Here is a 27088-nt window from a genome sequence, read left to right as displayed (position 1 = left end):
AGAGTGAGTCTCCAGTTCATGAATCACTAGTTCATATGATAAACTTAGAGTTGATTAGTTCAGAGTGAGTCTTCAGTTCATGAATCACTATTTCAAATGATTAGTTCAGAGTGAGTCTCTGGTTCACAAATCACTAGTGCAAGTTATTAGTTCAAAGTGAGTCCCCGGTTTATGACTCACTAGTTGAAAGATTCAGAGTGAGTCTCCGGTCCATGAATCACAAGTTCAAATGATCTGGTCACAGTGAGTCGTTAATTCATGAATCATTTGTTAAAATGATGCAGACAGAGTGAGGCTTCTTCTGAGTCTTCAGTTCATGAATCACTATTTCAAATGATTAGTTCAGAGTGAGTCTTCGGTTTATGAATCACTATTTCAAATGATTAGTTCAGAGTGAGTCTTCGGTTCATGAATCACTATTTCAAATGATTAGTTCAGAGTGAGTCTTCGGTTCATGAATCACTATTTCAAATGATTAGTTCAGAGTGAGCCTTCGGTTCATGAATCACTATTTCAAATGATTAGTTCAGAGTGAGTCTTCGGTTCATGAATCACTATTTCAAATGATTAGTTCAGAGTGAGTCTTCGGTTCATGAATCCCTATTTCAAATTATTAGTTCAAAGTGAGTCCCCGGTTTATGACTCACTAGTTGAAAGATTCAGAGTGAGTCTCCGGTCCATGAATCACAAGTTCAAATGATCTGGTCACTGTGAGTCGCTAATTCATGAATCATTTGTTAAAATGATGCAGACAGAGTGAGGCTTCTTCTGAGTCTTCAGTTCATGAATCACTATTTCAAATGATTAGTTCAGAGTGAGTCTTCGGTTTATGAATCACTATTTCACATGATTAGTTCAGAGTGAGTCTTCGGTTTATGAATCCCTATTTCAAATGATTAGTTCAGAGTGAGTCTCTGGTTCACAAATCACTAGTGCAAATGATTAGTTCAAAATGAGTCCCCGGTTTTTGACTTGCTAGTTGAAAGATTCAGAGTGAGTCTTCGGTTCATGAATAACTAGTTTAATTAATTAGCTCAGAGTCTCCAGTTCATGAATCACTATTTCAAATGATTAGTTCAGAGTGAGTCTCTGGTTCACAAATCACTAGTAGTTCAAAATGAGTCTCCAATTCATGAAAGACTTGTTCAGATGATTAGTTCAGAGTGAGTCTCTGGTTCACGAATCACTAGTGCGAATGATTAGTTCAAAGTGAGTCCCCGGTTTTTGACTCGCTAGTTGAAAGATTCAGAGTGAGTCTTCGGTTCATGAATCACTAGTTCAAATGATTAGTTCAGAGTGAGTCTTCGGTTCATGAATCACTATTTCAAATGATTAGTTCAGAGTGAGCCTTCGGTTCATGAATCACTATTTCAAATGATTAGTTCAGAGTGAGTCTTCGGTTCATGAATCACTATTTCAAATGATTAGTTCAGAGTGAGTCTTCGGTTCATGAATCCCTATTTCAAATTATTAGTTCAAAGTGAGTCCCCGGTTTATGACTCACTAGTTGAAAGATTCAGAGTGAGTCTCCGGTCCATGAATCACAAGTTCAAATGATCTGGTCACTGTGAGTCGCTAATTCATGAATCATTTGTTAAAATGATGCAGACAGAGTGAGGCTTCTTCCGAAATCGCATACTTCCCTACTATATAATATGCTAAAAACAGTTTGCGAGCCGAGTAGTATGTCCAAATTTATAGTATTCGAAAAACAGTAGGTGAGAAGTACCCGGATGGGGTACCGGGGGGGGGGGGGGGGGGGGGCCCTCACTATTATGCCGCCCTAGTTTGCCTCTAGGTCGCTGGCCCTGCACGCAAGGGAGTTCATGAATGGGAGTAAAGCGGAACTGACGCATGTAGGTCACGAAATAATGACAAATGCCGAATGTAGTACATCTAAATTCCATTTATGCTGTGTAGAACATACTTTTCTAAGGGCCATATAGTAAATTCTAATTCAAATGTAGTACCTACTCGAGTAGTAGGCGATTTCGGATGCAGCCTGTGTCTCCAGTTCTTGCATTTCTAGTTCAAATGATCAGGTCAGAGTGAGTCTCTAGTTCACGATTTGTTTTTGAAGTAAATCTACTTTAAAATGGCCCATGCATCTTTCTGTTGATAAAATAGATATTAAATCTAGCATGTTTGCATAGCGTTATTCCAAAAACGTTACCCCCAGTTTGCTCGGTGACATCTGTTTTAATACTGTCTGTTTAGAATTGCCAGCACACATTTACACAGATTTTATTTTGAATTATTTTTCAGCTATATGATATATTTTTAATTGTTTGCACACTTGATTTTTCAGCAGCAGCTATCGGTTTTACAAAACAAATAAACATACATCAATCTGTACCATTTTAAATAGTAGATTAAAAGAAAACTTGAAAAGACCTACCTAATACTTTGACTAGAGTAATACAATTGTTTACTCTAAGACTTTGTACATCCATCACCGCTGAACTCTCAGAGAAACATGTGCTTAGCTGAAATTGTCTCAAAATATAAAACTGGTTTGACATCCTCCAAATGGACAGAATTATATTGTGAAGCTAAATAAAGAGCTGATGCCAATCCGACTGCCAAATATCTATTAGTAGACTAACTGTGTCTTCTGGCAGTTGGTGCTGACTCAGCCAGACTGTGAGTCAATGCAGAAGTTGAGTAGTTAATTCCATCCATGAGAATGATGGTTTTCCATTGCGTTTTTTCTGGGATAAATGAAGATGTTTTGAAGATTCAAGGCTTTTGACTTCAGGAATTGAACTTAAGGAGTTATTCTCAATGTCTCCAGCAGGACACTTATAATTCAGTGCAATAAATAATCAGGTTTTGTCATGATACTCGGTATCATTCTGCTTAAAAACCACAAGAAAACAGATCATCATACTTCCACTCTGCCATCCGTGAATCCCTTTTTTCCTTCATTCACTAGCAAGGGTCTTTCTGTTCGAGTGTGCCAAACCAGAACCTGAAAAAAGAGATGAAAGCGTTCAAATGATTTGGTCAAAGTAAGTTAACAGTTCACGAATCACTAGTGCAAATGATTAGATCAGAGTGAGTCTTCAGTTTATGAATCACTAGTTCAAATGATTAGTTCAGAGTGAGTCTTCAGTTTATGAATCACTAGTTCAAATGATTAGATCAGAGTGAGTCTCCAGTTCATGAATCTCTAGTTCAAATGATTAGTTCAGAGTAAGTCTTCAGTTCATGAATCACTAGTGCAAATGATTAGTTCAGAGTGAGTCTCCAGTTCATGAATCTCTAGTTCAAATGATTAGTTCAGAGTGAGTCTTCAGTTCATGAATCACTAGTTCAAATGATTAGTTCAGAGTGAGTCTTCAGTTCATGAATCTCTAGTTTAAATGATTAGTTCAGAGTGAGTCTTCAGTTTATGAATCACTAGTTCAGATGATTAGTTTAGAGTGAGTCTTCAGTTCACAAATCACTAGTTCAAATGATTAGATCAGAGTGATTCTCTGTTTCATGATTCAATAGTTCAAATGATTAGATCAGAGTGATTCTCCGGTTCACGAATCACTAGTTCAAATGATTAGATCAGAGTGATTCTCCGGTTCACGAATCACTAGTTCAAATTATTAGATCAGAGTGATTCTCCGGTTCACTAATCACTAGTTCAAATGATTAGATCAGAGTGATTCTCCGGTTCACGAATCACTAGTTCAAATTATTAGATCAGAGTGATTCTCTTGTTCACGAATCACTAGTTCAAATGATTAGATCAGAGTGATTCTCTGGTTCAGGAATCACTAGTTCAAATGATTAGATCAAAGTCATTCTCTGGTTCACAATTCACTAGTTCAAATAATTAGATCAGAGTGATTGGTTCACGAGTCACTAGTTCAAATGATTAGATCAGAGTGATTCTCTGGTTCACGAGTCACTAGTTCAAATGATTAGATCAGAGTGATTGGTTCACGAGTCACTAGTTCAAATGATTAGATCAGAGTGATTCTCTGGTTCACGAGTCACTAGTTCAAATGATTAGATCAGAGTCATTCTCTGGTTCACGAATCACTAGTTCAAATGATTAGATCAGAGTGATTCTCTGGTTCACGAGTCACTAGTTCAAATGATTAGATCAGAGTCATTCTCTGGTTCACGAATCACTAGTTCAAATAATTAGATCAGAGTGATTGGTTCACGAGTCACTAGTTCAAATGATTAGATCAGAGTGATTCTCTGGTTCACGAGTCACTAGTTCAAATGATTAGATCAGAGTGATTCTCTGGTTTACAAGTTCAAATTTTCTGGTCGGAGATAATCTACAGTTCACGAATCACTAGTTCAAGTGATCTGGGGCCTCATGTACAAAGATTTGCGTTGAATTCATACTAAAACATTGCGTACCGACAAAGCTGTAAATATGCGTATGCCTAAGTATGTACTTATGCCTTTATTTCTGACAGCATGCATTTCCCCCCAAAAACGCTTGTAAAAGTTATGAAGATTCATATTTAGGTCTCACCTTTGTGCAGTTATCAGCTTTAGGCTCCAGGTCACTGAGGGTCACCAGGTCCTGTAAAAGACTGCTCTCCTGATATCCACCTTTTACCCCTTTCAACTTAAAGTAGGCTTGTGGTTTGCTCAGGATGAGTTGAAGGTTCACAGCAAACCCAGCCATGTCGATGGCAAACGGTCGGCGAGGGTCAAAAACCGTCCTCCAGCCGAACACTTTGCCCTGAGAGTTGATTTTGGGTGATTCATACCGGAGACCACCGACGAAGGCAACCGGCCAGACTGATGCTTTATGAGTCCAGCGCATCTGTGGTACAAGAAACATGGACATTAGAGCAGTGTTTCCCAACCCTGTTCCTGGAGGCACACCAAAAGTACATATTTTGGATGGCTCCCATATCTGACCCATTAACTTCAGCTTTTGGAGTCGCTTCTTATGTTCTGATGAGTTGATTCAGGTTTTGATTAGCGAGATGTTGGAAATGTGTACAGTTGGTGTGCCTTTAGGAACAGGGTTGGAAAACACTGGCATAGAAGATTGTTTGCTGTTAAAAACTAGCCTAGAGCACCATCTGCTGTTAAAAACTAGCCTAGAGCACCATCTGCTGTTAAATTCTAGCCTAGAGAGCCATCTGCTGTTTAAAAACTAGCCTGGAGCACTATCTACTGTTTACAAACTAACCTAGAGCGCCATTTGCTGTTTAAATACGAACCTAGAGCGCCATCTGCTGTTAAGAACTAGCCTAGAGCGCCATCTGCTGTTTAAATATGAACCTAGAGTGCCATCTGCTGTTAAAAACTAGCCTAGAGCGCCATCTGCTGTTAAATTCTAGCCTAGAGAGCCATCTGCTGTTTAAAAACTAGCCTAGAGCGCTATCTGCTGTTTAAAACAAGCCTAGAGTCCCATCTGCTGTTTAAATATGAACCTAGAGCGCCATCTGCTGTTAAAAACTAGCCGAGAGCGCCATCTGCTGTTAAATTCTAGCCTAGAGAGCCATCTGCTGTTTAAAAACTAGCCTAGAGCGCTATCTGCTGTTTAAAACAAGCCTAGAGTCCCATCTGCTGTTAAAAACTAGCCTAGAGCACCATCTGCTGTTAAGTTCTGGCCTAGAGAGCTATCTGCTGTTTAAAAACTAGCCTAGAGTGCTATCTGCTGTTTAAAACAAGCCTAGAGCACCATCTTCTGTTTAAAAACTAACCTAGAGCGCTATTTGCTGGTTAAATATGAACCTAGAGCACCATCTGCTGTTAAAAACTAGCCTAGAACGCCATCTGCTGTTTAAATACGAACCTAGAGCGCCATCTGCTGTTAAAAACTAGCCTAGAGTGCCATCTGCTGTTTAAAAACTAGCCCAGAGTGCCATCTGCTGTTTAAATACACACCTATAGCTGCCATCTGCTGTTAAAAACTAGCCTAGAGCGCCATCTGCAGTTAAATTCTAGCCTAGAGAGCCATCTGCTGTTTAAAACAAGCCTAGAGCATTTTAAAACTAGCCTAGAGCGCCATTTGCTGTTAAATTCTAGCCTAGAGCGCCATCTGCTGTTTAAAAACTAGCCTAGAGAGCCATCTGCTGTTAAAAACTAGCCTAGAGCGCCATCTGTTGTTAAAAACTAGCCTAGAGCGCCATCTGTTGTTAAAAACTAGCCTAGAGCGCCATCTGCTGTTAAAAACAAGCCTAGAGCGCCATCTGCTGTTTAAAACAAGCCTAAAGCATTTAAAACTAGCCTAGAGCGCCATCTGCTGTTTAATTCTAGCCTAGAGCGCCATCTGCTGTCTAAAACTAGCCTAGAGCACCATCTAGAGTCTCCAGTACACAAATCACAATTTCAAATGATGTGGTCAGAGCAAATCTCTAATTCATGAATCTTTTTAAAGGGTCCACTCTTGTACCAAAATGGTCCATATTGATACCTAAAAAGTACAAACTAGTAACTAAAGTGTACCTCAGGGTTCTTACACATTTTCCAAAGTTAAATTTAAGCACTTTTCAAGCTTTGCGTTTAACAGAAGAAATAAATTCATAAAAATGTATATGAGTAAATGTTGAGCAAGGATGTTTGATATTAAATTATCTTGATTTGTAATTGATAATATATATCGAGAACCAAATGTACCGTACCTCCTCAAACAGCTCCAAACTATACGTGTTGTCATCATCCGCAAAATACACAACTCCTAACTGTCCCAGTGGGCCGATGTTCGCCCGGAGCCAGCGGAGAGCCAGGTTCCTTTGCATGGTGCCACGAGGGATGCGGGCGTTTCTAAATTTCGTCCGTTGCACTTTGAGATTCGGAGGCGTCTCGACATTCAAGTGTGTGTAATTGAGTCTGCTGTTCTCCAAAAGTCTGGACACGAGCGGAGTTTTCTGCGCTGAGTCCTCCACCAGCAGCCAGTGAAGGTTTGGGACATGCAGAAGAGTGTTGGCAAGTCTGGTCAGCTCTGCTTTCTGGACCGGCCTGCTGTAGGTTGGTGTTATTATGTGGAGAGTTGGTAAAGCGTCGCTCCAGGCTGGAGAGCGGCTGTGGATGGACTTCATCCGGGTGACTTCAGGGATGTGCTTGTTCACCGACACACAGGGCTTCTGGAGCCTAAAGCCTCTCTGGTGAGCTTTACTTGTCCCGGTTCTGTTATCTGTCCATTAAAAACAAAATATGAGGATGCACAATATTAAAAATTAAGTCAAGTCTAAATTTATTCAGACTCCTTTATTTTAGTAAAACATATAGTATAACATATAAAACAGGGGTGCCCAAATTTGGTCCTGGTGGGCCGCCATCCAACAGAGTTTAGCTCAAACTGCAATTAGACGCACTTTAACTAGCTAATCAAGCTCTTTTTAGACATAAGCTGCCAATGCGTCCAAAATCACATACTTCCCTACTACATACCCGTCAACATTGGAATGTGAAAATAAGGGATATGCCCACCATAATAAGGAATTCCCCCAACCCAACCCCCCCCCCCCCTTTTTTTTTTAACTCCCCAAATTACTAAATATGTTTATTTGGTAATGTTTCATTGTAAACAGACTTATTACCAAGTTAAATGGTCAGTAATATGTTTTTTTTACAAAAGAAAATTAAATAGTATACATTAGCAGCAAATACATTAGCAATCAGTTCAGCTTATTAAAATAAATAGCTATTAAAACGAAATAGAATCAAGCTATCAAATCTCATAAACCGTTTCTTCACTGTATAACTTAAACATTCTGATAAAAGAGCAACGAATGAATCTCTTATTTATTTAGATTGTTTCATTAAATAACAGGTGTCACTTTAAAAATGCACAGATCTAACGTTATATTGAAAGCTTTCGGTTGCTTTCCTAAATTTTATGCTCAATTAGGATGAAATTAGTTGTGTTTGAAAAAAAAACCCCACCAAAGATCGACATCTTTAGATATTATTATTCTTAATTATGTGTATATGTCTGTTTAAACAAGCACCCAAAACCCAGACTTTCACTCCGCTTCAAATCGTGTGTACAGAATCATTTTGGGAAACAGCGTCTATTTATCACTATGGAGCGTGTCAGCTGACAGTCAGGCTGCATGTTGCAGTCAGCTACATAACTATTTTAAGGATTGCATATGAAGGGGAGACGGCACCTGTAATGAAGAGGAATCTCACCGTTTTTATATTTATTTCAAAGTCTTTCCATGTCCAAACAAAGCGAAAGCACAGAACAGACTCACATTTAAGAGCAAGGGGCGGCCCCTGGTGGTTCGGTGGTATGGGTTGCTTATATGGAGGCTCTGCCACCCTTCAGAAACAGACTGAAAATACGGAAGAAATACAGGAAAATACCTTTACGGGATGATAGCGGAATAGAACTGTAAAATACGGGAGAATCCCGGGGAAAATGGGAGGGTTGACGGGTATGCCCTACCATATAGTATGTTAAAAACAGTATGCGAGCTGATGCTATGTCTGAATTCATAGAATTCGAAAACCTGTGTGCGAGAAGTACGAGGATGACCCACTACTTTCAGTGAGATTCTGCAGTGAAGATAGCAACACTCAATGTTGCCAGATGTAGCTGACTGATTCCAGGCCAAAAACTATCCAAAAACCGCCAAAATGCAAAAAGACCCGCCCAGTAATCTGCAAATCACACTCAGTGTGTGTGTGTGGGGGGGGGGAGGAGTTGTGACAGTCGCCAGAATCACACTCAGTGGGGGGTGGGACTGTCCTTTTTTACCCACCAAAAATAAACTAAAAACCGCCCAATATGGCAACGCTGGCTACACTTTCCCATGATGCAACACGAGAGAATTCATGAATGGGAGTAAAGCAATGCAAACGATGTGCAGGTCAACTTGTAGGTCCCGTGATAATGACAAATGGTGGATGTAGTACATCCGAGTAGCATTCATACTACCAGGCACGTGCAGAGGGGTGGGACCTGCCCTTTTTTCTTTTGGAGAAAACATGCCCCTTTACATGAAAAGTGCCACTTCACTTCGAGATCACCCCCTGCCCCCCCAACTTGCAGGTGTGTTACAGCAAGTTTAAGCTAAACTCTACAGGACACTGGCCCTCTAGGACCTAGTTTAGGCACCCTTGATTTAGAAAATGATAAGGGGCCCTGGACTGCAAAACCAAGAGTCATAAGGGTCAATTTTTTTAATTGCACAATTGAATAAATAAGCTGTGCATCGGTGTATGGTTTGATAGAATGGCTGAGATACAAAATCTTAAATCTCAGGGTTAAAAACGCCTTTAAAGTTGTCCAGATTAAGTTCTTAATAATGTATATTACTAAACAAAAATTGGTTGAGTTCAGAGCTGTCGGATTGGTGTGAAACGAAACTAATATGGCTGAAAAACGCTACAATGTGTCACTTTTTTTGTGATCAACGTTTTATTGTCTTTAGATTAACAAAATAAAAGACATTCAAACAAACAAATAGGAAAGGGGGAGCAACAGACATATCAACATTTTTCAAATGGAAAGAGAAGAAAAAAAACCTTTCCATGGTCATTCCTTTATATAGTCTAAAATATTGGAAGACAAATATTGCCATGCATCAATGATACTAGGTTTAGCCCTATTAATTTGTGCTATTGTACCTTCACAAGTCACTATTTTAAGGAGGCTTTGAATCCAAAATGTTATTGCACACATGTGCGGAGTAAACCAATTTTGTATGATTGCCTTCTTTGCAGCTGTAAAGCCAGCAAACAACTTCCTCTTCTTTAGTGTACTTATACAGAAATGAGAGATTGAGAAGACATAAACCAGGATTAGACACATTATCAACTATTAGTCAAAAGGACAAAACAGAATTCACATGAGACAACAATTGGACAATGTGTCATTTTTAATCTTGATCCGGCCCAATAGAAACTTACTACAGATGTGAAAGGGCCCTAGAAGGTCAGTGTGATAGTATTCGTGATTAGGATGACTGATATGTAATTTTAGTTTTTACCTCTCGGGATTGGCAAAAGTGGATTTCCAGCACGCTGATGCCAAAGTGTGATGAGTAAAGTCCACGGTAATACAATCAAAATGAGTGCCAGGACATCCTTTCTCTTCGGCATGTCTTTTATCTGTGGCAACAAAGATGATTTTAATTGAACCTTTGGTTGTGAAAATGCAACCATAAAAGTTAAAATGTGTTTTTGAAATGTTATAAAAAAAGCCTTTAAACAATGAACAGTGAATGAAGATGTTTTAAAGGGCACCTATTATGCAAAAATCACTTTTTAAGGGGTTTAAACACAGTTGTGTGGCAGCAGTCTGTGAATATATCCAGCTTCCAATGGTAAAACAATATTAATTCTATTTTTATAATCCCACTTGATAAAAACAGTCTGCAGAAACACTTTGATTGACATACTCCCTTTGCACGTGTCATCAGAGGAGGAAAGCCCCGCCCATTAGTGACAATCTCTCCCTCATTAGCATAAAACGTAAATCTTGTTTTTGAATCTGCCACTATGCTGACACACATGCATTTGTAGCTCCGCCCTCTTTTGAAAAGAGCACACTCTCATTTAAATTTAAAGCGACAGTCACCAAAACAGCACGATTAGACTCAAAGCCTAAAAGAGGCAGTTTCAAAGAGATATAAAACATTATTTGTGTGGTATTTTTAGCTGAAACTTCACACACACACACTTAGGCATGGGCCGGTATAATATTCTGACGGTATGATAACACTGAATAAAAATATAACGGTGATCCTGCTCTAAAATATGTTCTTTTTAAATGTCTAGGTAAAAAACAAACACTTCTTTCCCCTTTGAAAACAATATATTTTATTTTTGGAAAGCTTTCTAATATTTTGCAACAGTAAACATGTCTAAATATGTCTAAATAATTCAAATGAATCTTTGACTTCTGCTGTCTTCATTTGTTTCAAAAACACAGATTTCTTTACAATTTAAAATGGCATCTTAGGATATATTTTCTGCTTAAGATACTGTTGTCCTAAAAAAAGAATGTAAATAAAAATCTTACACCTACCTAGGAATGAAATTACAGAAAATCTTGGCGGTTTTAAAACCTTGACTTTTCAAAACCGAGGTATACCTTGAAAACGGTTATCATACACTGAAAAAAATTATTCAAAGATGATTCCTTGGATTTACTAAATTTTTTTTACGTTGAGTGGTTGTAAACAATTTAATTAGGCTGAATTTAAACAAACAAATTAAGTTGAACATTGCTCAATTTAATTTGTTTAAATTCAACACAAATAAATTGTTTGCAACACTTTTTTCAGTGTACCATGCCTACACACTCTAGAGACATCAGAAACTTGTTGTAAAAAGGGGAATAATAAGTCCCCTTTAAGGAACTAAACATTTTACTAGCACGTTAATTACCTCACGCTAAATCATAACACAACCAATCCATATGACATTAATGAGACAAATACTACACATAAATGTGGTATTGCAACTCATCATTTTGTGCACGTGCAAAATCATAAATCAAATTCATCCCTGCAACGTACAACATGATTTATAGAATTTACACTGAACTGCCAGTACAATTACACTGTTCGGTTTTTTACAGAATATAGAAAAAGTTGAATCTAATAAATCTAATAAATATTTGAAAAATCAAACGCATGCTCACAATCTCTGGTCTCTTGAGAAGCGTTTGAGTGTGTGTCTTCAGTTTCACATCTTCAACAGATACTCCAGCAGAAGATGATGTGTGATAGAGATTTGTTTGTTTCTCAGTTTCCGTGCATTTAGCAGCTCTCCGCTGTTTATCCCTCTTTCTTCATAACACCAGGATCTCTCAGCACATCCAGCAGGAACTGAAATATACAAGTCACAATCGCAGTTAGAGTCATAAACCTACCACTTGCAACTTTATTTATGACGCACTTTAAGTTGACCAAAGGTAAAAACAAAATCATAAAAATAACAGCATATAAAGAAATAGTATTTGTTTTACAGTCATATCACCCTCCAGCCCAAGACTGGTTACTCACTGAAGCTAAGCAGGGCTGAGCCTGGTCAGTACCTGGATGGGAGACCACATGGAAAAGCTAGGCTGCTGTTAGAAGTGGTATATGTTAGGCCAGCAGGGGGAGCTAAATCTGTGGTCTGTGTGAGTCCTAATGTCCCAGTATAGTGAAGGGGACACTATACTGTCAGTGAGCACCGTCTTTTGGATGTGACGTTAAACAGAGGTCCTGACTCTCTGTGGTCATTAAAAATCCCATGGCACTTCTCATAAAGAGTAGGGGTGTAATCCCGGTGTCCGGACCAAATTCCCTCGATCAGCCTTTATCCATCATGGCCTCTCAATTCATCTAATTGGCTCCATCACTGTCTCTCCATTCCACCTATAGCTCGTGTGTGGCGAGTGCAGTGGCGCCATTGTCCTCTGGCTGCCATCGGATAATCCAAGTGGATACTGCACACTGGTGGTGATGTGGAGAGACCCCCCTCATGATTGTGAAGTGCTGTAGGTGTATGGCCATACATGATAAATGCGTTTTTATAAATAAACATGGTAAATGAAATAATTAATGAAGGAAAGTATATTAATGATCATTTTATAAGCAAAGATATGACTGTAAAATAAATGTCTGCGATATTTAGCTGATATTATGGCGTATTAGCATTCTCTTTGCGATTAAAAAAAAAGAGAAATCAAAAGCATTGACAGTGAAATGGAGACTATAAAAAGGATTTTCTCTCAAAACAAATGAGTTTTGTGTTGTTTCTAGGTCTGTCTGTTTCAAATATCTAAAAATTCTTAAAATCAAGATGCCTTTTCTAGACAAGTTAAATTTCAGAAAGTCAAAATTAAAGTCAAGTTATTTTGGAAAAGTCAAAATTAGTTTTCCCTTAAAGGGCACCTGTTTTACCCCTTTTCAAGATTTAAGAGCAGTCTTCTGTGTCTCCAGAATGTGTCTGTAAAGTTTCAGCTCAAAACACCTATCAGATTATTTATTATAGCTTTTAGAATGTTGAATTGTCTTTGTTCTGAAAACAATATACAGTTGACATCTGAATTATTAGCCCCCCTTTGAATTTTTTTCTTTTTTAAATATTTCCCAAATGATGTTTAACAGAGCAAGGACATTTTCACAGTATGTCTGATAATATTTTTTCTTCATGAGAAAATCTTATTTGTTTTATTTCAGCTAGAATAAAAGCAGTTTTTAATTTTTTAAAAACCAAGGTCAATATTATTAGCCCCTTTAAGCTAATATTTCGATAGAACAATCCATCGTTATACAATAACTTGCCTAATTACTCTAACCTGCCTAGTTAACCTAGTTAAGCCTTTAAATGTCACTTTAAGCTGTGTAGAAGAGTCTTGAAAAATGTCGTCATAATATTATTTACTGTCATCATGGCAAAGATAAAATAAATCAGTTATTAGAAATGAGTTATTAAAACTATTATGTTTAGAAAAGTGTTGAAGAAATCTTCCCTCGTTTTTGAACAGAAATGGGGGGGGGGGGGGGGGGATTAACACAATGTTAATTTTAGATTACAAGGGTAAACTATTTTGTTCAGTGTGAGCTGAAAATAGATTTTATTTGTACTTTAAAGTATTATTACTAGTCTACAAATCATTAAAAGGCCTAGGATCTCAATACATTACACTTAAATCATTAAAATCAAGTAGATTAGAAATTCCAAGAGTTCAGTCAAAGCAGGGTGAATCCGTCTTCGGCTATTAACAGCACCCCCGCTGCTGGAATCAGCTTCCAAAAATGATCAGATGTGCTCCAACATTAGGCACATTCAAATCAAGACTGAAAACACATCTGTTTAGCTGTGCTCAATCTGACAGATCACACTTTTATGTCTTTCTTTTCTTTTTTTATTCCTTTAAAACTCATTTTAACACATTTTAATGTGTTTTTAATCAGTTGTATTGTTTGCTGTTTTTATTTCTTATACTTGTTTCTTTTATTCTTGTTAACATAAAGCGTTTGACTTACCAATGTGTATAAAATGTGCTATATAAATAAACTTGCCTGGCCTTGCCTTACAGCTTACACTTAAATATGACTGTGGATACACTATACCTACACACAGTTCTGTCCAAACAGCTTACAAAAGAGGATTTTCATCATAGGTGCTCTTTAAAAGTAAAATAAAGAAGTAAAGGAGTAAAATAATCAGCCAATGGTGGTAAGCAAACAATCTTATTTCTACCCAAAAACAATTATATTGCCTACCCCAATGGCCTTTTAAAGAAAAACCCACTTAATTTTGACTTTAAAAACGAGACAGAAATGTGTACTTGTCTGTAAAATGCTTTTTGATTTGAGATGTTTTAGATATTTAGACTACAAACAAGACAAAGACAAATACAGATAAAGAAAATAGTCTAGTAATGTAGATTATAATTCAGACGATCATAGAGCAAATGTGTTATTGATTTTACATAAATTTGATCAACAATAAATCAATATTGAGTGAGTTATATTTTTGATATAGTGTGGTCTATTTTTTTTTTTGTTTTAACAACGAAAATAATTCCAAACAATCCCTGAGCAGAACATTTGTTCACATGGCAGCTCATTCTGTCTAGGATTTCAGACACACTGCATCAAACAGGAAGGTGGACAATCAGAGAGCTCAGAAACAGAGCAGCTCTAAACACACAGATGCACGCACACACACACACACACACACACACACACACACACACACGCACACACACACACACACACACACACACACACACACACACACACACAATCAATAATTTGAGTGAGATTTAGGTCAGACCATTGTGTGTCTCAGTAAGTTGCAAAATAATGAGCGCCGGCAGGGATTCAGACTGGAGTCCAATTAAACCACTGAATGGAGGTGAAGTTTTTATCTGCTCTTAAACCAGCGAACTGCAACATAACACATTAAATATGGAACAAACTTCAATATTCTAGCTTCTAGAATAAATACATGACTAATAATAATGGACAGAAATTCTATGTATTTAAATATTTGTTAGATTAGATTAGATAAATTTGTAGATTAGTAAAAGGTTTTAAGTGTGTGTGTGTGTGTGTGTGTGTGTGTGTGTGTACGTGTTTTTGTGACATATGAGGACACAAATCTGTATAATGACATAGGTATGATACAGGTTTTACAAAAAGGAAGTGAAATATGAGGACATTGTTGACGTCTTCATTTCTCAAAATGCTTATAAATGCCACAGAATGAGTTTTTCAGAGAGTAAAGCTGCTCACAGTATCCTGTGATGGTTGGGTTTAGGGGTAGGATGGGGTTAGGGCAATACAATATACGGTTTGGACAGTATAAAATTAATAAAAAACCTATGTAATGTACCCACTTTTCACAAAAACAAACATGTGTGTACTTGTGTTTGTGTTTGTGTGTGTGCGTGTGTGTGTGTGTGTATACAATGTTTTTTTTGGACAACATATGTTCAAACCACTTAATAAAGTTTTTTAATAAAATTAGAATAATTAAATTAGATACACTTAATCGATTAGTGTTATATAATTTATATTAAAAATGTATTTATCGATTAATTGATTTGTGTGAAATATCTATTTTTACAACAGTTCTGTCTGGTTCTCGAATCTGATTGGCTGATAGCCGTGTGATATTCCTGTATTAACAACACTCGTACAGCCTCCTCACCCTTGTGTATTACTCCGTGCACATAGAGTGACAGCAGATCAATAGACTCATTACAGTTTGACAAATATTGCAGCTGTTGGACCACATACTGTACTTTTGAGGCTTTTTCAGGTGACTACTTTTCATGTTGTTATTCAGATTGCAACTATGCCGTTTATTTATAAGTATAGTGCCTATTTTAAATATTTATAATTTTGGAGATTCACCTTGTTCGCGGCAATCAGCCTGTCATACTGAGCAGAGCAAAGATGGTTGACGTTCCGCCACAAGATGGCGACAGAGACCGCATAATAAGTCCTTAGGGGAGAAAAACTCAGCATAAATTTCTAACTACAGCTGATCAAATCATTATAAAACAGGTAAGTGACGTTCTAAGTCGATCTCGCTCTTTTGTATGTTGTAGTTCTGTATTTATACCATAGTAATCTGGTAGTGTTTGCTTTGGCTTTTTTGGGGTTAATTATTGTGATCTCCCGATTGCAACAGAGCAATAACATTACTGGGAAATCTCTGTAGACTGATGGCATTTCATGTCGTTCAGCCTTATAATCTTAAAATGTGAGCAAAATCACCTTTTGTCTTCACTTTACATACTATGCTAGAACAGGGGTGCCCAACCTCAGTCCTGGAAGGCCGGTGTCCTGTAGAGTTTAGCTCCAACTTGTTTCAACACATCTGCCTGGAAAGTTCTAGTATGGTAGCCAAAGCTTGATTAGCTTGTTCAGGTGTGTTTGATTGGGGTTGGAGCTAAACTCTTCAGAACAACGACCCTCCAGGACCGAGTTTGGGCACCCCTGTACTAGAGAATCATTTAAATACTAGCTCTAAAGTGACGTTTGTGAATGAGCAATGGTGTCTGCTGTTCTGACGTCAGCTGCAGATGTGAATGAATGGCGGAAGTTTCCTTGTACAAAAGGGTTTTTGAGACTCTCTGTGTTTAATTTTCTTTTTTATTTACACGATTATGCCGCTGAACTGTTGTATAAACGCAATATCACATGAGTAGCAGTGCGTTATGGCTGTATATCATCACTGGTGGAATACTAAGGCACTCGGCCTGTGGCCTTGAGCTACTCACTGCACTGCTACTGATGTGATATTGCTCATATATATATATATATATATACATATACATATATATATATATATACATATACATATATATATATATATACATATACATATATATATATACACATATACATATACACATATATATATACACATATACATACATATATATATATATAACTTTGTGTAATAGTATTGTTCTACTAATCTTATACAGTATTGACAGTATAAAAAGAAGAAAGAAAATAATGAAATATGAATTTATTATACATATTTTTTATTTATATAAGATATTAGTGTGTTTATGCTTTTCTAATTAAACTAAAAGGAAAAACAATAGAGATTTGTTGTTGCAAAATAAATTTTGTAGCAGTTTTGTTTTAAATGAGCGTTTATGCAGTATTTATTTAAGTGTTTTTATAGTAATTTAACACAAAAAGCATCAAATAAATAAATAAAAGACATTCTGACTCATGAAAATAATGCAAAAATACATAATTCATTATGGACATACTTTCATAAGATTGTGCAAACACACTCAAATAACAATGAATATTATCCTAAAGATAAATAATTTGCTCTTTTTTGGAGATACTTTTAAAGCATCCCGATTGCTTGTCTGTCCCTATTTCTTACACAAGCAGCCCGGTTTAACTCCTTATTGTTGAGACAAACATTTAAACAACCAATAAAAAGCCAGCGCCACTTGGTGCCTCGCACTTGTCCCGGTTTATTCATTGTGTCGTATCAGGAAAATATAGACGTGTTGCTAAAATTGGCTGTCAGAAAAAGCCGAACGTTAATATATTCAGCACAAATCAAGCTTGCATAAATCAAAAACTTGAACACAAAAGCAAAAACATTTGAGTCTCTCCATTTAAATGATGTTAAAGTCAGTTTTACTTACATAGATGCCATCTAGCTCTCGTAGCCTCGACACAGACATCAGCACACCGTTTATCAGTCAGAGATCCTGCTCATGGACTTTGATAGAGAAAGACAATAAATACAGAGAGAGAAAGAGAGAAACGGCTGCTGATCTGGTGTCAGCAGTGCCAGGGCCAGTGAGGAAAAAGAGAGGTCATCCGTCTGGAAGAAAGAGTCCTCTCATTCGGACAACAAAGGCTGCAATTGTGGATGCTGATGGGAGACAAAGGGCACTCGTCAACAACGTCACCAATATTACATTCTCAAAATATGAGGAAAACAATAATATTGCCCTAATATTGCCCCTTTGTTTTATGCACTGAGACTGAATTTTGATTCCGCTTGATCATCACACAATGTCTGTCCTGTTTCATTAATCAGAGATCAGATAAACTCATACGGGGGTAAAGCCAGCCATGGGTCGTTTTCAGCAGAGATGAGATTGCGAAATCAGACTGAGCTGGAGATTAGGGGATGAAATCAAATGGAGTGGATGTGCAAAAACAGATCAAACGTTTGTCAAAAGTAGACAAAGGAGATCAGACTGCGAAATCAGACTGCAGGTGGATATCTGTGAGTGAAATCAGCCTATGAGAACGTAAAATCAGACTGAGGTGGATATCAAATGATGAAATCAGGCTAAAATGGAAAGTAGACAGAGATCAGACTGCAAAATCAGACAAAGTAGGATATAAAGGAGTTAAAATCAGACTGACAGAAAGTAAAACAGGACAGTGAATTTAGGTTGCGATGCAAATTAGACAAAGGAGATCAGACTGCAGGTGGATATCTGGGAGTGAAATCAGCCTGTGAGAAATTCAAAAAACTAAAAATAAAACAATGAAATCACACTAAGTTGGAAAGTAGACCGAGATCAGACTGCAAAATCAGACAAAGTAGGATATGAAGAAGTTAAAATCAGACTGACAAAGTAAAATGAGACAAACAATGAATTTAGGTTGAGATGGAAATTAGACAGAGAAGACCAGACTGCAAAATCAGACTAAGGTGAATATCTGGGAGTAAAATCAGCCTGTCAGAAAGAATAATCAGACTGATGTGGAAATCTGGGAGTGAAATCAGCCTGTCAGAAAGTAAAATCAGACTGAGATGGAAATCTGGGAGTGAAATCAGCCTGTCAGAAAGTAAAATCAGACTGAGTTGGAAATCTGGGAGTGAAATCAGCCTGTCAGAAAGTAAAATCAGACTGAGTTGGAAATCTGGGAGTGAAATCAGCTTGTCAGAAAGTAAAATCAGACTGAGTTGGAAATCTGGGAGTGAAATCAGCCTGTCAGAAATATAAAAACGAAAAAAAACAAAACAATGAAATCACACTAAAATGGAAAGCAGACAGAGATCAGACTGCAAAATCAGACAAAGTAGGCTATACAGGAGTAAAATGAGACTGACAGACAGTAAATAAAGTCAAACAATGAATTTAGACTAAGATGGAAGTTAGACAGAGACGATCAGATGGCAAAATCAGACTAAGGTGGATATTTGAGAGTGAAATCTGCTTGTCAGAAAGTAAAATCAGACTGAGGTGGAAATCAAACGATGAAATCACACTAAGATGATAAGTAGACAGAGATCAGACTGCAAAATCAGACAAAAAAGGATGTACAGGATTAAACAATGAATTGGGCTAAAATGGAGAAGATCTGACTGCAAAAATCAGACTAAGGTGGATATGTGGGCGTGAAATCAGCATGTCAGAAATATAAAAACAATAAATAAGACAATGAAATCACACTAAGATGTAAAGTAGACAGAGATCAGACTGCAACATCAGACTAAGTTGAAAATCTGGGAGTGAAATCAGCCTGTCAGAAATATGAAGACAAAAAATAAGACAATGAAATCAGACTAAGATGGAAAGTAGACAGAGATCAGACTGCAAAATCAGACTAAGTTGGATATCTGGGAGTGAAATTAGCCTGTTGAAAAAAGTAAAATCAGACTGAGGTGGAAATCAAATGATGAAATCACACTAAGATGGAAAGTAGACAGAGATCAGACTGCAAAATCAGACAAAGTAGGATATAAAGGAGTTAAAATCAGACTGACAGAAAGTAAAACAGGACAGTGAATTTAAGTTGCGATGCAAATTAGACAAAGGAGATCAGACAAAGGTGGATATCTGGGAGTGAAATCAGCCTGTGAGAAAGATAATAAAAAACGAAAAATAAAACAATGAAATCACACTAAGATGGAAATTAGACAGAGAAGACCAGACTGCAAAATCAGACTAAGGTGAATATCTGAGAGTAAAATCAGCCTGTCAGAAAATAAAATCAGACTGATGTGGAAATCTGGGAGTGAAATCAGCCTGTCAGAAATATAAAAAAGAAGAAAAAAAAAGAAAAGAAATCACACTAAAACGGAAAGTAGACAGAGATGAGACTGAAAAATCAGACAAAGTACACCAAACAGGAGTAAAATGAGACTGACAGACAGTAAAACAAGTCAAACAATGAATTTAGACTAAGATGGAAATTAGACAGAGACGATCAGATGGCAAAATCAGACTAAGATGGATATCTGGGAGTGAAATCTGCTTGTCAGAAAGAAAATCAGACTGAGGATGAAGTCAAACGATGAAATCACACTAAGATGGAAAGCAGACAGAGATCAGACTGCAAAATCAGACAAAGTATGATATACAGGAGTAAAATCGGACTGACAGAATGTAAAACAAAACAAACAATGAATTTACACTGAGATGGAAATTGGTAAGTAGATGGTAAGTAGACAGAGAAGATCAGACTGCAAAATCAGACTAAGTTGAAAATCTGGGAGTGAAATCAGCCTGTCAGAAATATAAAGACAAAAAATAAGACAATGAAATCAGACTAAGATGGGAAAAAGACAGAGATTAGACTGCAAAATCAGACTAAGTTGGATATCTGGGAGTGAAATCAGACTGTCGAATAAAGTAAAATCAGACTGAGGTGGAAATCAAACGATGAAATCACACTAAGATGGAAAGTAGACAGAGATCAGACTGCAAAATCAGACAAAGTAGGATATAAAAGAGTTTAAATCAGACTGACAGAAAGTAAAACGAAACAAACAATAAATTCAGACTAAGATGGAAAGTAGACAGAGATCAGACTGCAAAATCAGACTAAGGTGGATATCTAGGAGTGAAATCAGCCTGTTGTAAAAAGGAAAATCAGAATGAGGTGGAAATCAAACAATGAAATCAGACTAAGATGGAAAGTAGTCAGAGATCAGACTAATTTTTGACACTGAAGTGGAAATGAGACATTGTAAAATAAGCATGAGGTGAAAGTCAGTGAAATCAGACTGTCACACCTCAGATTTCAGTGTCATTTAAACAGCAAACAAAGAGCGTTAGTGAACCATTGCTTACACCGATTCAAGTACAAATAGTACCAGTTCCTGAATACTAACTCTACAATATGAAAGTATGCATAATGACTGTTGCTATGGCAACAGAGGGAACAAATCTGGCAGCAGATCGCTGATCCAAACGACAGACGCTTCACACTCACACAGCTCCTCTCTTCTGTCCTCATACTGATGTGCATTGTTTTAATAGAAGATTCCCTCCTCACTTACATTCTGTATTAAATAATGAAGCTAAGGATTCACAATCTTTTAATTAAACGACAAAATTCACACAAGAGACCATTTTTAAGAGGTTTTTAGAGGCTTTTAGTTTTAAGAGTGACATCTGTCTGTCTCTAAATCGCTTAATCAGGTCATTAAAAGCTGTTAATGCAATCCTACACAGGGCAGTGCTGTGCAGTGGCCACATTATTGATGTCCATCCAGTTGACTTTAAAAAAAACACCCTCTAACTGTCCTAATCAATGCCTTCGTGAACTAGATCCAGACAAAAAAACAACTGCACGATCACATCCACATGCTGCAGTAATCACAATTGGCCTTAAATCCAAACACACATCACATTGGTGAATTAAAATCGGAAATCATAGCACTGTGACCAAGAGATTTACAACTGAAGGAATCTAAGCATGAATTAATGATGGTTGGGTCTATTGATTTGTAGAAAATAAGATTATTTTACCACAATGACTTTCAAGAGAGCCCAATCCTGCTCTATAGAGACTCTTCACTCATCTTTTGCTTTGTTTTTCTTCTCTAGCTACTCCAAATATTAAAAGAGGCAAATATTCATTCATTCATTCATTTTCCTACTGCTTAGTCACTTTATTCATCAGGGGTCGCCACATCGAAATGAACCGGCAACTTATCCAGCATATGTTTTACACAGCGGATGCCCTTCCAACTGCAACCCAGAACTGGGAAACACCCATACACACTCATTCACACACATACACTACAGCCAATTTAGTTTATTAAATTCACCCATAGCTTGGAACTGTGAGAAAAACCGAAGCACCCAGAGGAAACCCACGCCAACACGGGCAGAGCATTCAAACTCCACACAGAAATGCCAACTGGCCCAGCTGGGACTCGAACCTGTGACCTTCTTATTGTGAGGTGACAGTGCTAATCACTGAGCCACCGAGGCAAATATTATAGTACCATATTTAGTTTTCTACAAACTTAAGAAAACACTGTATCTGAAGAGGAGTAAAGCATCTAGTGCTGCTTCTCTCTCTCTCTGTCTGCCTCACATGCACAAACAGCAGAAACATGATGTCGATTTCTGGACGTTTTCACGAGCAGATCAATTATACAGCCATTATACTGTCATTTGAACTGCAGTTTTCTTCTGCTAAGTGTTCCCTGTGACATTTGGCTGTACAGATCGAAACAGCATGTCAGACGTGAACTTCAATTCAGTGGTAATCTAACAAGCTCTTAAACATTATTACTGAAATGCTGAAATCAGAAAGTGAAATCAGAACAAAGTGGAAATCAACAATAAAATCAGACTAAGATGGAAATTAGACAGAGATCAGACTGCAGAATAAGACAACGTAGGATATAAAGGAGTTACAATCAGACTGACAGAAAGTAAAACGAGACAAACAATAAGTTTAGACTGAGATGAAAATAAGACAGAGAAGATCAGACTGAGAATTTAGACTTAGGTGGGAGTCAATGAGCTGATGATCTGAATCAGGTGTGTTTGGTTAAGGAGACATGGAAAAAGATGCAGAGCTGGTGGTCCTCCAGGAACGTGGTTGAGAAACACTGCTGTAGACCATAATTAAGGGATCTTCTTCAGTCTGTAATGTTTTGACTCTCAGGTTTTGACTCAGGTTCTTATCTGGGAGTGAAATCAGCCTGACGAAAAGTAAAATCAGACTGAGGTGGAAATCAAACAATGAAATCAGACTAAGATGGAAAGTAGACAGAGATCAGACTTAAAAACATGACTTTTGGCTATACAAATCGAAACAGCATGTCAGATGTGAACTTTAATCTCATGAGAAATTTAAACTGGCTTGGGAGGATGAACTTGGAACTGAGATAGAGGAACTATGGGATGCCTGACTGCAGTACGGTCCTGTTCAGTAAAAAGTAGGCACCAGTTAATACAGTTCAAATTTATGCATCGCTTGCACTACACCAAAATCAAATTACACAAAATTTTCCCCTCTATTTCACCGATGTGTGACAAGTGTCAAATTACAGAGGACACCACAGCTCACGCATTTTGGTTTTGCCCAACTTTGTTTAATTTTTGGACACATATTTTTGATTTATACTCCAAGGCCTATAATATTTCCCTCCAACCGGACACCGAGCTTGCTATTTTTGGTGTTTCAGAACACTCCCTCACCCTTTCAAAACATCTACAACAAGCCCTTACTCTAGGCATGACTGTGGCCAAGCGGCTAATACTAAAAAACTGGAAATCTCCTTTACCTCCTTCTTTTCGAACCTGGTTAATGGATATGGCCTCCATTATCCACTTGGAAAGGCTCAGATTTATCAGGTCTAATTCCAAAGAAAAATTCTTTGCTACCTGGGAACCCTTTCTTGGAAACTTAGACCTGAAACGTGCTCTATCCAAATCCAGCACCCTTCATGAAAACTGACTGGCACACTACCTTATAGGACTTTTTGATGTCTACATACTGTGTAACATTACATTTTGTATCCCCAACAGCTGAACCCACATGTATGGCAATTCATGTATTTACCTGCAAAGTGTGTATATTCTGAGACAATATTGTTTGTTTGTTTGTTTGTTTATTGTGTTCTGTTGTACTTAAAAGAACCTTAAAATAAAAGTATAAAAAATAGATGAAAAAAAGATGTGAACTTTAATTCAGTGATAATCTAACAAGCTCTTAAACGTTATTATTAGTGAAATGTTGATTCTCTGAGGCTATTGTCATCAGATATTAGGGCTGCTTGATTATGGGAAAATCATAGTCACGATTATTTTGGTCATAATGTAATCACGATTATTCAAAACGATTACAGTTGTCAAGTCAAAATTATTAGCCCTCCTGTGAATTATTTTTTATATAAATATTTCCCAAGTGATGTTTGACAGAACAAGAAATTTTTCACAGTATTTCCTATAATATTTTTTCTTCTGGAGAAAAATATTATTTGTTTTATTTTGGCTAGAATAAAATCAGGTTTCAATATTTTGAAACCTATTTTAAGGTCAATATTATTAGCCCCCTTAAGCAATATATTTTTTTGATTGCAGAAAAAACTGCTGTTATACAATAACACTGTCTGTAAGACTGTAAGAGCAGTACGGTTCTGATTAAGGGTTTCTCTTTCACATGTCTTTAGATTCTCAACTCGTTTGTTTATTACACAAATGAGGGTTAATATGATTAATCATTAAAGCGCCAATAAAGCGCTCACATTAAGATGACTTTAGATGTGTGTGCTCTGCTCGTCTCTGAGGCTGAGCGCACACACACAACAGCATGCGGTCTCATTCGTGCTTTTAAAAACATGAATGTTTTTAATGTACATCAGTGAATGATGCGCTTCCCGTACTGCAAAAGTTAGATTACAGTAAATGCTTTTAGTCATTTCCACGTGAAACTGAGCTTTGCAGAGCAACAAATGTGTACAACTGGAAAGGGGGCGGTATATGATGCAATAATCGTTTATCTCGATGAATGTTTTTTCATGATCGTTAATTGCACAGCCCTATCAGATATACTTATTTTTCAGGGCAGGACAACAGAATACCTTTAAAAATATTTTAAAAACTACTTAAAATATTTGACACACTGTTCCTTCAGGGGCGACAAGGTGGCTCAAAGCAGGAAGGTCGCTGGTTTGAGTCCCGGCTGGGTTAGTTGGCGTTTCTATGTGGAGTTTGCATGTTCTCCCTATCAGTGTGTGACTTATACATTGACAATGGGGGGGTCAACATTTTCGGTAATGTTAGTTTGTGTAATACATGCTTCAGTGAATAAAATGTATGTATTTATTTAAATTACATCTAATTTATTAATAAAATGTTTTCAGTGTTTTGTAGGTTAGGCTATTTAGTGTATTCTGATCTGATTAGCTATTTGCAGCTTACTTTAGGTCAAATTATACAAACTATGCTTCTGATTTGACTTTACTTTTAGGCTTTATGTTGAAACAAACACCTGTTTTATGAGAAATCAATCATGTGAACTCTTAGAGTGCTCTAAATCTGTCGGTTTCAGACTGTTTAATGACTTTTTTCTTGCATAGACTGGTTGGAGCGATTAGGCATTCACAATGGTATGAACCTATGGAGTCAATCTAGGGCCATATATACTTGCAAAATGAAAGAAAGTTTTGCAAACAAAAAATAAAGTAATGAGCAAAATTAAATAAATAAATGCAAATCCCCAAATATAGCAAAGTGAAAATACATTTTTGAGAAATAAAAATGAAATTTGCAAACAAAAAAAGAACTGCAAATGAAATTAAGCAGTGCAAAAAAATTACTAAAATATTTGCAATTAATATATATATATATATATATATATATATATATATATATATATATATATATATATATATATATATATATATAATTTTTTATTTTTTTGTAACATTTTTTACAAAAACACTTTGTAGCATTGCCTTTACAAAACCCATCTAGTCAATTGCAATGCTCATTTTTATTTGCTTTTTTGTCAATCGTGAGTTTGCAATGCTGTTTTCACTTTGCACTTCACGATTCTGCATGTTTCATTTTGTGGCAATGATTTGACAAGGGGGGCGGAGTCAAGGGAACCCCCTCCCCCCAAACCCCTCTTTAATTCTCACCCTGCTCCCCGTGTTGGTGTGGGTTTCCACACACTGGTTTCCCCCACAGTCCAAACACATGCGCTATAGGTGAAATGAGTAAACTAAATTGGCTGTATGAGTGTGTGTGTGTGTGCGTGCGTGCGTGCGTGTGTGTGTGTGTGAATGAGTGTGTATGGATGTTTCCCAATACTGGGTTACACCTGGAAGGGCATCCGCTGTGTAAAAAATATGCTGAATAAGTTGGCGGTTCATTCCGCTGTGGCGACCCCTGATAAATAAAGGAACTAAGCTGAATGAAAATGAATGAATAAATGACTGTCCCTGTAGCAGGATGTGTTTTCACACTGTGTGGTCACAAGTTTGGGAATCTAATGTGGATTATTAACATTATTTGCTGCAGGTATATTAATTTTTAATTTTAGTATAATAATTTACTGCGACTTAATTATTTTTTTACATGCTTCAGCAGATATTTAAACACGGAAAACAATTATTTAAACTGCATATTAGATATTAAATATAAATTATAAGCTTTATTAAAATTACACCAGTGAAACAATTGCACCAATAAAATAAATAAGACAACTAATAATGTAATGCTGAAGCTGTAGACCAGTGTTTCTCAACCACGTTCCTGGAGGACCACCAACACTGCATGTTTTGGATGTCTCCTTTGTCTGTTACGCCCGTTTCAGGTCTTTTAGTTTTTGTTAATGAGCTGATGATCTGAATCAGGTGTGTTTGGTTAAGGAGACATGGAAAAAGGGGCAGAGCTGGTGGCCCTCCAGGAACGTGGTTGAGAAACACTGCTGTAGACCATAATTAACGGATCTTCTTCAGTCTATAATGTTTTGACTCTCAGGTTTATGATGGTGTCTAAAATGTTTAAAGAAACATAATTCAAAGAATTATTAATGCATCAGCATGACACAACATTAAATTGGCATATATTAATTATGAAAAATAACGACAAACCATATGCTTTTAGACAGCGCCATCTAGAGGTTGTGATGCAATTGTTTGGCTACATCTTTGCGTCAGCATCATTGTACATCATGTAGATGATTTTGTTTCAAAATTATTAGTAAAATGAATAACGAAGTCAATAAATGAGTGAATAAAGCATGGAAATAATAACTTACCACAACAAACGCGTCTCAATTCAACCCAGCAGTTAAAAATCTCTTACGGAATTGGGACATTTCTTTCTTGAAATGCTGTAATATTCCATCAATTCTGAAAAGGCTACACAAATGCTGCAAAATTCAAGTGTACCACTGAGGACTGCGAGGCGACTAACTCCCGCCCACTGCGTCATGATTGACAG

At 37.1% G+C, this 27088-nt stretch overlaps 1 protein-coding gene across 3 annotated transcripts; it reads right to left on the bottom strand.

Annotated features, from left to right (window-relative positions):
* Positions 1–1774: 1774 nt before the first annotated feature.
* b3gat1b (beta-1,3-glucuronyltransferase 1 (glucuronosyltransferase P) b) lies at positions 1775–27047 on the bottom strand. 3 transcript variants are annotated; one of them, XM_056466642.1, is made up of 7 exons: positions 26904–27047; positions 17567–17799; positions 11576–11762; positions 9918–10038; positions 6600–7111; positions 4490–4786; positions 1775–2971 (listed from the first exon to the last, which is right to left on the bottom strand). In XM_056466642.1, exons 4-7 carry the CDS (start codon positions 10027–10029, stop codon positions 2885–2887), a joined length of 1008 nt encoding a protein of 335 aa, XP_056322617.1. In that variant the 5' UTR covers positions 10030–10038; positions 11576–11762; positions 17567–17799; positions 26904–27047; the 3' UTR covers positions 1775–2884. The 3 variants fall into 3 exon arrangements, with proteins under 3 accessions (XP_056322617.1, XP_056322619.1, XP_056322618.1); XM_056466644.1 differs by lacking the exon at positions 17567–17799; XM_056466643.1 differs by lacking the exons at positions 17567–17799; positions 26904–27047 and adding an exon at positions 14710–14793.
* Positions 27048–27088: the final 41 nt, after the last annotated feature.

The sequence above is a fragment of the Danio aesculapii genome, chromosome 10, assembly GCF_903798145.1.
Source record: "Danio aesculapii chromosome 10, fDanAes4.1, whole genome shotgun sequence".
NCBI classification, from domain to species: Eukaryota; Metazoa; Chordata; class Actinopteri; order Cypriniformes; family Danionidae; genus Danio; species Danio aesculapii.
Note: the sequence above shows the minus strand (reverse complement) of the source record. Positions and strands in the feature narration are given on the sequence as shown.